Source organism: Podarcis tiliguerta, assembly GCF_965153285.1.
Source record: "Podarcis tiliguerta genome assembly, chromosome: 1".
Lineage (NCBI taxonomy): Eukaryota > Metazoa > Chordata > Lepidosauria > Squamata > Lacertidae > Podarcis > Podarcis tiliguerta.
The window spans coordinates 51,405,185-51,416,245 of record NC_139534.1 but is presented as its reverse complement, the minus strand read 5'-3'; the positions used below and the strand labels follow the sequence as shown (position 1 = coordinate 51,416,245).

Genomic DNA, 11,061 nt, shown 5'->3' with positions numbered 1-11,061 from the left:
CAGCACCGGAAGAGAACCCGGCAAGCATTCCAAAGCGGTTGAGTTTCCGGGCCTGTCAAGATGGCGGCGACCGGCGACGGCGAGGAGCAGGAGGAGTTGGCTGCGGATTGGTAAGGGAGCGGTTCGGCCTTATGTGTCCTCCTTTCTCTCTCAGCGGAAGGCAGATGAGCAAATGGCTGGCGTATCCCCCCACTTCCTCCTCTGTTTTCTATAGCCCAGGCCATCTCTTAACGAAGGAATTTTTTTGTTTCTTCGTTCGTCTTGTTCTTATGTAATGTTCGACATGTACGATGTGGTTCGTCATCTTCCTGGGTCTCGTCACAACAGGGAGTGAGCTAGCACACGATCCCCCCGCCCCCCGCGCGCTATTTCTGAGGGTAGGGGGCTGAGAGAGAAAGGCAGCGCCCAGTAGCCGAACAAGCAGCGATATGAATCTTATATCCAAGCCAAGTGCAAAATCCACTCCCTGGGCCAATCCTGTTCCTCCTCGCCCTTTGGTCTTCTAGCAGGGTTGGCTTTTTTTGTGTGTGTGTTTTTTTAGAAACTCCTTATGAAAAACTGTAGATAGAGAAATAAATATCTTCTCTTTACCGCACAGTTACATGGCTAGAAGCATATGCCAACTGAGATCTCTTCTCAGTCAGCTGCTGTTATGCCACTGGTTCCTTATGGATATTATGAAAAAATACTCCATGCAACAATCTCACTCTCGGTTAGTATTACAGCTGTGTTTCTGCCCTTTGCAGTATGGAGCTGTGTCATTTTTCAGCCACAGAATCAAAACAGAAAGAGAATGACAGCCTTTCTCAAGCATGGTAAACTACCCACTGTTGTGGGAATTGTGTGTAAGGTAAAATTCTGAGAAGTAGCCAGAGAGAAATGTTTTTGTGGTTTTCATTATCACTGGCAGCAGCAAAGGTCTGCTAGTTTAGACTTTGTGCCCCTTCACAAGTGCCTACCCTCTTAAGCGTTTTAGTGGCATTTTTAAAATTCAGGTTATTATGTTGGATTGCCACAAGATGGGTTACATGACCCCCAAAACCTAAGTTAATGTAGGAGTCTAATGTGGTGTGTGTGTTATTTGTTCTTCTTGAACATGGATTTGCCTGCCATGGTGATACTCTAAAGCAGTTTTGCCCTGGTGGGCTAGATCTTTATCTCTCCTACCCTAATGGGCCAATTTTGAGAAGTGTGTGGGACCACCTACCTGTCAATCATTTGGTGACATATTGATATCAGGTGATTGACAGATGGATTGTTCCAACCTACTGTCATTGTTGGCCCTGGGGGAGAATTGAACTCCATTTGCATCATCTGATGCAAGAGAACACTCTGTGTGTTTCTGTCCTGCTCTGTACATACTGGGAAGTGCCAGTCCAGTCCCAGCAGGAAGAGGCTGATGTGCTTGATCTGAGCTGAATTGAACTTCCTGAGCATCAGCTAATGCATAGGAGTTCAATCCTGATTTCTATCTGCCCCACACATAACATCATACATGATGGACAGTAGAAACCTGAGGAAATTATGTATCATATGATTTTTTTTTCTTTTCTTACTCAGGGCTCTACCTTCAGAAGTGGAAGTCTTGGAGTCCATCTACTTGGATGAGCTACATGTGTCTAAAGGAAACGGAAGGTAATTGCAACATTGTCAGATCCTTTGCTGGTTTTTTGTTTAAAGTATTGATCACTCCTGTGATCTTGCATATGTCATTGTGGAACTTGATTCCTGGTTTAGAAGACTGTACCCTGTTTTTGGATTAGACTACAGTGTCCTGCACAAACTCGGAATGAATTGCAACCCCTGATTCATGTTTGTTAATTTCTCAAAATATTAGTCACTTCTTTTTTCCCCTCCTTGTATTTGATACTACCATTCTGAAATAGTTATCTTTGTAAGACTATGGGGTGGGGAGAATGGAAGGTCTGCATTATGCCTGCTTCAATCTTCTTTCAGCCTGAGAAAGGAAGGAATAACAACCCACCTGCATTATCTCTCCTGTTCCATCTTCCCTTCATTTGACACCATACCCTCACTTGAGCCTTTCTTCAACCCTAGGTCTGTGCCGTGGGAAATATCTATCACCCTTCATCCAGCAACTGCAGAGGACCAGGAGTCTCAGTACGTCTGCTTAACCTTGGTGCTATCCGTGCCTCTTCAGGTAAAGCCTTGTATAACCTGAGTGACTGTTTTGCTATATAGCACTTTAGCATGGCTGTACTACTCATTTTGACTTGGCTTTGTTTCTTAATAGTATCCAAATGAAGTGCCAAAGATAGCCATCCAGAATCCTCGAGGGCTGTCAGATGAGCAAATCCAAAAGTAAGTGTATTATGCAAACTCTTTCCAGTTCTGTGCAAGAAGTAAGGTTTTCTTGGTTTCAGTCTGTCACACTTTTAATGGAAAGTGTGGGGAGGTGGGAGCTTCTTTATATTGTGTTCCACCTGCCCAGTGATCTTATGTGGAATATGTATTATGCAGCTGTTCTCTTAATTTAGAGCTATGCTGTGAAGGCTGTTGCTATATTACTAACATTGGGAGCATGGGGAATGAAGTTACAAACAAGACTGGAAGTTTTAATCATGTATGCAACATGTTTGGGTACAGATAAGTTAATTACAGTGGTACCTCAGGTTATATACGCTTCAGGTTACATACGGTTCAGGTTACATACTCCGCTAACCCAGTAATAGTGCTTCAGGTTAAGAACTTTGCTTCAGGTTGAGAACAGAAATCGTGCTCCCGCGGTGCGGAAGCAGCAGGAGGCCCCATTAGCTAAAGTGGTGCTTCAGGTTAAGAACAGTTTCAGGTTAAGTACGGACCTCCGGATTGAATTAAGTACTTAACCCAAGGTACCACTGTATGGTGTTTGTGTGTAAAATTGGCATTGGGGGAATACAAGTTAAAGGAGATCTTTCTCTTAAAGGTTATTGATAGATGGACAAAATTAAGAGATGAGAGGCAATGCATCTTGGTACATTACTGTAGCAGAAATGCAGCATCTTCATCCAAAACAAAGTCCCAGCTTCTGTTGCTCTTTATACGTGGCTTGCCTGCTTTCCCTTCCCTGCTTTCCCTTCCCCTAGAAGGGCTTCAAGCTGCTTTTTCAATTTCAGTCTGGTACCACTTCCTTCTAATTTGTACTGAAGTAGCTACTGTGTCAGATGAGATACTGGGTGAGAGGCTGGAGCCCATCCTGTGTTGGTGTTGAGATTGCTATTGCAAATGGCTGATTCAGCCACTCCAGTTCTTGCCATCTCACTTCCCTGGACATCTATTTTAGCCTTTCTCCTTACCCTGCCCCCTTTTTTGCCTCCATTTTAGGATTTCCCAGACCCTACAATGTACTGCTGAGGCCCAGCTGGGTACAGCTATGTTATATGAGCTAATAGAGGTAAGAGAACAGAAAGGGGAGGCAGGCTGTCCAGACCTGTGGCTTGGGCTGTTGCGCCTTTATTGTGTGAAATGACAAACTGACCCTCTCTGTCTTCACAGAAGGGAAAGGAAATTCTTACAGACAACAACATCCCTCATGGGCAGTGTGTGATTTGCCTGTATGGTTTTCAGGTAAGGGCATGCTGGATTGGCATCTTGTTTTCATTTGTGGGGAGCCATAGGGAATAAAAGCACTAATATATGGAAGAATGAGGTGAAGCTGGGACTCACTCAAAAAGGAAGGAAGAGGGAATGGGAACTTGTTGGGATGTCTCTAGATCCCTCCCTAGTGCTGTGTTGCATTCTGTTCTGCAAAAGTGTGTGCATGTGTCCCCACAGTGGGAAGGGGAATAACAGTGGGAATGGGGTGCAAAAAGCCCCTGTTAATGTGATTGTTTGAATCTGAGCCAGCATCCACATATATTACATATGAATTGAATTGAAATTGGATTGAATGGGAATTATTATTTCAATGTATGCTGAAAACACACAGTGTAGCTGATTTATATTAATAGGAATCTGTGCCTTCCCCTGTGTAGGAAAATGAAGCTTTCACTAAGACACCATGTTACCACTACTTTCACTCACGTTGCCTTGCCAGTTATACAGAGCATATGGAGGAAGAAATCCGTGCAGAGAGGAAAGAAAGAGTACAGCCTTTGGCACTTCCTCCCAAAGAGGTAATAGCTCCTTTTGTTCACCCCACAGCTGCTTCTAGAACTTCACCAACTTTTTCCTCCAGGAATGGCTTCTGAATCTGGATCAGTATTTCCAGTTCATTTTGGTTATTAGTTACAGCATTGAGAGCTGTGGACAAGATTTTCCCAGATAGATGTTGAAATGGTTTTCCATGGTTCAGTGCTGTGCATACTTTCGCATTTGCAAGTTATTTTGTCTACAGAGAACAAAATGTTAAGTGATGTGTAAAGTCTGGGAATCTAGTTAAAGACCAGAGGAGATGGTCAACATATCTTCCTTTGCTTCAAATACTAAAGAACTGGGGTTCTGTAGATAAAGGCAATCTTCACAGCTGCAGTACAAGTGACCAAAAAGTATGCTCACAGTATATCTTCTTGAACACCTGTGTTGGTGTGTTTCCTGGTGGAAAAGATTGTGAATGGACTTCAACATATACAAAAAAGCTTTGCCAAGAAACAAAAGTTATCTTCCTCCACTCCCAAACAATAGAATAGTTCTGAGGGCAGGGTTGCTAGTGGTGAATCTTCACTCTGAGATAATTTTTGCACTAGCTTTGATGCAAGTTGTGATTGCATTAGGAAGGCCCAGTAGCATCTTATAAAAGAGAACACTTTACTGATGGATGTTTATAGAATGGAATTAACTAAATTCCCAGCAGGCTTGGAAGATGAGCTCAGAATCCAGGCTGCCCCATGACCCTTGTAGTCAAACTGCACAGCACTCTTCTGCCGAGTGCTGTTGTTGAGTGCTAGAGTTCCGCAGGATGAGTAGCAGTTTATCAGGAAAATACTACTCTCTTAAGACACACTGGCGGAGTATGAGAACAGTAGCTGTATATCCCATGACCAGGTCTAACCAAGGCTGAATTCTGTTGTTATTACCTTCTGTACAGGAATTTGAAGTGCAGTGCCCTGTGTGCAGGGAGCCTCTGGTTTATGATCTTGCAACATTGCAAGCAGCACCCCCCCCACAGCAGCCAATGGTAAGGAAACTTCAAAAACAGACCTTTCACATGGACTTGCTGCTCTTTAAAAGATGCACCAGGCAGGCACCCTCTTGCTTCACTAATCTCTCTCACTTATTGGATCTGTTGGGCAACCCCATTTCTCCAAATGAGCTCTGTTAAGTGTTATTTCCAAATAATCATATACCTGGTGCTCTGTATGCCTGCAGGTGGCTATGAGTTCTAACATTCTTGTCAATTTTTACTTCTACACCAGGGAGAGGAAATTATTTTCAGCCAGGGAGCTGTCTTCCTTTCTATTCAACCTTCCAGGGGCCACATAGGAATTTTATTGTTTGTATAGCAGGCTAGTTTCACACCCCTTCTTCATTTAGGCAAAAAGTATTAACAGAGTGAAACAGATATAGTCAACCTGTGTCTTTGCTTCCCTGTTACACAATAGGTAGTACATTTAGTTGTGTTTAGAAATACCAGCTTAGGTTCTAACTAAGAATCCTCTGGGAGGAGCATGCTGTGAGTGGAGTTTTACTAATGAGATGCTCTTGCCTGTGTAAGGAGGTGGGAGGCTGCATTTTCCCCCCAGTCTTTCTCTCTGCCTGCCCCCCGGCAGCCCCTTTGCCCATCAGATCTGGAGGGTTGAGAGACCCAGAAGGCTCTGTTTGGGCCAGCCATCTAATTACATGCCTCTCTTTCCTCAGGAGGTGTACCAACCTGACACACAGACACTGCAGCACAGAGAACAACTGCGCCTGATCTATCAGAAGCAGCAGGAGAAAGGAGGCATCATTGACCCTGAAGCAGAAAGAAATCGCTACTTCATCAGCCTGCAAAAGGTTAGTGCAGGCAGCAGGAGTACTAAGAGGATAACGGTCATAGGGAAAGAATGAAACAATGGAGGTAGCAATTTTTACTTGCTGAGACATCCTGTCTTGTAGCACAAGAGAGAGCTTTGATATTTGCATCCTAGTGCTGATGATGTTTGTTGCTGGCAATTTTGCAAGTTACTATAGGGAAAGATTTAAGCAGCAAAGCCTGGGGAAGACAGATGGGGTGACATCAATATATTAATTCCTGTGGGATCTTTGCCACTCAGACTGAGAATCAAGCCTGCTGGTTTTATGAATTTTCTGCCCTTCATTTTGGTTTCTATCCTTTTTAGCCCCCAGATACCACTGAACATGAACAAGTAGCCATCTCAGAAAATGTTCTGGATACTGACAAGGAACTGAGGCCATCAGCAGGCTCAGAACATACCCAAGGAACTGCAGAGGCTGCTGTTCCAGTGAGGCATGAACCTGAAAAACCAGAGAGACCTTCTGTCCCTTTGCATTTCCATAGCAAGAGAGAGAGGACTCGAGAGGAGAAACCATCTATACAAGGCCCGGGCTGGCAGCTGCGCTACAAGTCACTGGAGACACCAGCAGAAACTCATTGTCTTCTCACTGTTGAGGGAAAATCCAGAACCTTCAGTAGAAGACCCAACTGGAGAAAGGAGAGGGGACAGCGAAGCTGTGGGAGGTACAATCAAGACTTCTCAAAATCTTGCAGCAGAGACCAAGTGTCTTCACTGGTGGAGAAAAAAGAGCTGTGCACCAGAGGAATATCACCAACCAAAGAGGGAATGTATTTGAGAGAGGAGAAAAATGTGGTGGGGAAATGGACGCAGGAGCAGAAAAGTCAAGCCCATGACAGCAAGGAAGTAAACTTGGAGGTTAGCCATAATGAGCTCAGGGGCTCGGCCAAGTGGCAGGGTCGCCGTGGGATGCAGGATTGTAGGCAGTGGGAAAAGACCAAGGGCAGAGAACATGGATCTTATATTAAAGTGCCAAGAGGCCGAGGACGCACCACATTGAACTCAAGGAGAGAGCTGCAGAGCCAAGAGACTGAGGATGGCTCCTAGCAGGCAGGAGTTGAGGCTTGAGGGGCTTTTTCTAGGGGTGAACACTGGTGATTTTGTTGTGCTGTCAACCATTGGCCTGGATTGTAAGGAAAAGCAGATCTGTCTTGAAATTCTCCTCTCGGCCATGGGCGGTTTATGTCTTGCAGAGTAGGGGTATATTGTCCTCAGAGATCAGAATTACTGTCTGTGGACTGTAGTAAATAACTGAATAATAAATGGTAGACAAATGCTATTGCCCATGGGTAAACTGTGGGATCTTACAGTCAATCAGCGCTGTGTAGAGGACTGTTTGAGGCTGAATCACTGAACTAAAAGCCAAGCTTGAAAAATAACTATTAAGTAACCCTGTTCTAAAATAGGTGCTAAAAATAGAAGGACCATAAGGGAGTACAGGTCTCCTTGTTTACTGTCCAGAGCTATGGAGAGGACTTGCCATTAATAGCGTCACTATTTTTAGACATGCCTTATTGATGGTATTGGCATATGTGAAAAGAGTGGACTTGAATCAACATTGACTTGGCGGCTGTTGACCACAGAGGGTTCTTTAAGCCCCACAACTGTGGCCAGACTGAATGTTGGGGTCTCCCTCTTTCTCATTGTAATTGGCTAATGTTCAGTAGTGATTGACCTTGAACTGCAAACATCAAACATGCTTATTCTAAAGGGCCTTTAAATTATAAGAAGTCCAACTCCTTACTCGCCCGGTAGTTGGATTTGGAGCTAGTATTGGCAACAAAGGCTTCAGCTCCAGGTACACCAAGGCTCTTGTCTTTGCCTGTTTTCACAAATGTGATATCCTGCAATGGTTTACTAACTGTAATCCTGTCCAGAGTTCACATGACTTATATTTTGGGTCTTATCATCTTTGATTCGAGCCAAATTTGGTTTTGTTGGGGTGAGAAGTCTCTCATGCTCAACTGGCTTTCCCCTCCTAACTTTATGGCTGTGTGTATGTGCATTCACCCACACACCATTCAAGAACAGCTCTACTCTCCATTTGGGAGGGTAATACCAATGTACCTACCTATTTTTAGGCTACACAGTCTCTGTCATCTCCCTCAGCAAAATGCAGCCTTGTCTTTATGGGTATTTCTGCTCAGGGGAGGAGTCTGTAGCAATATGGAGTACATGTGGCCACTATGCAAACATTTTGAGCAGACTCCTCCACTTGTATTTCTATTTTTTCACATATTTATGGCCTTCCTCCCCCCACAACAAATTTTACCCTAGGCTGTGTGAAAGTTCCCAAGCTGCTTAAATTCCTTATATGTCTGCAAAATGTCCCCCCACCCCTCCCCAAGTGAAGCTTTGCCAGACTTCATAATTTTCCTTTTCTGCTTAGCCACAGTAACATTGTAGATGTGTGACAACTTTACAGAGCACAGTGGCCAAAATGACCTTACAATAGAAATGTGACTGATTTTAAACCAGTTCATGCTAGAGGCTAAAGGATGTCATTACTCATTTGTATGCATGCACATATACCAGTTTGAGCAGTTCTGCCTATTAAAAGGATTGATGTGAGATTGATTTACCTCCCTGCACTGTGGTGAGGTGTAATTTGTGGTGATGTGATGCAAAACAGGAGTATTAAAAGCAATTTGAGTAAACCAATCTATGACTTTTTCGTGGATAAAGAACATAGCTGCTGCTGTGCTGAATGTGATGAGACCATTCAACAATATTACCTCCCTGCCTATTTTTAGATGGTTTCTAACCTATGACCCAAGTAGTTTAAAACTTCTTAGCTAAAATGAAGTACCTTTTGATTATAAATGAAAAACAATTGGGTTCTAATTTGGACATCTTTCTGTTGGATTCACATGTTCTTTTTCTTTTCTTTTTTTGTAAACTATTCTAAGGAGAAAGGCTGCTTCATTTTGCACCACTTGAAACTTCTGAACAATAATGAATGGAGCCTACATAGAATACAAAACATGGGTAACACAGTATCTAGATCCTGATTGGCTTTTCTGGACAGGGTTATAATACAGACATAGGTCCAGGTCCAGGAATACCTAAAAGCTATACATCTTAGGAACTTGGGTCATAAAAACTGACCCAAAGGCACTTTGCTAATTGGTGAGCAAAGTGCATATAGCTAATTGCTGACACTTTGCTAATTGGTGAGCAAAGTGCATATAGCTCCTGTAGTGTGCATTAGGTAAAAAAAGAAAGATAAGGTAAGAGCTGGATGACAGGCTACTTTATTAGAGTACACAAACTGTTCATTTGAGTTTGGATGGATTATTTCAGATTACCTGTTAAACTAAGCAGTCTTCCTCATTTGCTTGAACCAAACATATGCAGATATACAATGTCTGACTCTGCCCTATTGAGTAGCCATCTTGATCTGAAGGGAGGTTATACAATGATGAACACTCATCCTGATGTGTGGAGGTTATATATATTTCCATCTATATATTTTTCCGTCTTTTATACCACACTTTTTCATGCAGTTCCCCAATTGCAAAGAGTCTGGTTTTTAAAAGTGGATTTTGTTGCAGCAAAGCACTTATTCCACTTGAATTGTATAGACTTATTTTTCTGATTGTGGGACGCAGGTGGCGCTGTGGGTTAAAGCACAGAGCCTAGGACTTGCCGATCAGAAGGTCGGCGGTTCGAATCCCCGCGACGGGGTGAGCTCCCGTTGCTCGGTCCCTGCTCCTGCCAACCTAGCAGTTGAAAGCACGTCAAAGTGCAAGTAGATAAATAGGTACCGCTCCGGTGGGAAGGTAAATGGTGTTTCCTTGCACCGCTCTGGTTTGCCAGAAGCAGCTTAGTCATGACCTGGAAGCTATACGCTGGCTCCCTCGGCCAATAAAGCGAGATGAGCACTGCAACCCCAGAGTCGGTCACGACTGGACCAAATGGTCAGGGGTCTCTTTACCCTTTACCTTTACTATTTTTCTGATATGCAACTGAATCCCTTCAAAGTATGTAATGGGACGGTGCCATGTGGGAGGTATGGTAGAAGAGAGATGAATGTGCTCAAAACTGGAACAGGAGCCAAACATCAGACAAGTAGGAAGGGATGAGGTTGGGAAATAAAGGGACAAGAGGAGCAATGGAGTGAGGGTACCATGTTGTAGGACTGAAGGTGAACAAAATACTGTTTGCCTCATTTGCTCTCTAGGACTGTTGAGATCCTTAAAAAATATCCATCACTATTAACAAGTGATTGATTATAGGGCATACACAGCGTACTCATGGAGGAAACAGCTGATGCTTTTTCTTTCATTCTGACATCCTTGATGAATGGCTGTGCCTTCTTTGAGTAGGTCTCAAGGCATCTGGATCTGTGCTGTTGATCACATCCTCTGCTTGACACTTTCCCCTATTGTTTTGCTGTCTCCTGATTGTTCTGCCTTCCTTTTTACCAACTGCTCTCGATCCTTTAAGGACTTTAGCCCTCATTTCATAAACCCACCCCATTTTCTTCCATCTTGTTCACATCCAGCAATTTCTTTTATAAAATCTCTGAAGTGCAGGATCTGTTTCTTCCTGAACCTCCCTAGTCTTTCCCATGCTTTCGCGTATTTGTCTGTGATATATTAGAGTTACTGTCCCACCCTGGGTTAAAACTAATACCTCAAGTATCTTCTCTCTCCACCCCCCCCCAATGTATGAAAGAACCCCCTTTCCATGTTTTGCTGTTGTAACATGGGCAAGAAGAGCAAGTGCTGTTTCACACCTGGGTGTTGCTATAAATAGAAGTGGAACCACCCGCCTCAAGGAGAACACTCAATGGCACTAACAGTACGTCCTAACCCAGCCTGCATGGAGAACCTCATTGTAACCATTAACTCAGATCAAACAACTTGGGAATCGTTAGAGATCTGGCAGTGCTGTTTACGGCATACGTAGCTTACTGCGCGTGCACACATATATATGTGGTTATTGACTTGCCTAGGATCCAGGACAAAGTGCCGCCTTTCAGAAATTTCCTCGGACGTCAATTCTTTATATTATAAAGAGGCCTGCAGAGCCCTTCTGGTGCCACAGGGTCCCCCCGTCATTTGACATTAGACTTGAAAGAAGCATTCTGTTGCACTTACTAATA

The 11,061-nt window shown here is 43.7% G+C and overlaps 1 protein-coding gene across 2 annotated transcripts; it reads left to right on the top strand.

The window, feature by feature from the left end:
* Nucleotides 1–8,612, top strand: RNF25 (ring finger protein 25). Of its 2 annotated transcripts, none has more exons than XM_083444878.1 (10): nt 1–110; nt 1,561–1,635; nt 2,059–2,161; nt 2,255–2,322; nt 3,325–3,394; nt 3,496–3,567; nt 3,975–4,115; nt 5,027–5,116; nt 5,797–5,931; nt 6,258–8,612. In XM_083444878.1, the coding sequence occupies exons 1-10, from the start codon at nt 61–63 to the stop codon at nt 6,996–6,998; spliced, it is 1,545 nt and encodes a 514-aa protein (XP_083301004.1). In that variant the 5' UTR covers nt 1–60; the 3' UTR covers nt 6,999–8,612. The 2 variants fall into 2 exon arrangements, with proteins under 2 accessions (XP_083301004.1, XP_083301005.1); XM_083444879.1 differs by having other exon boundaries at nt 96–712.
* The last annotated feature ends 2,449 nt before the right edge of the window (nt 8,613–11,061 follow it).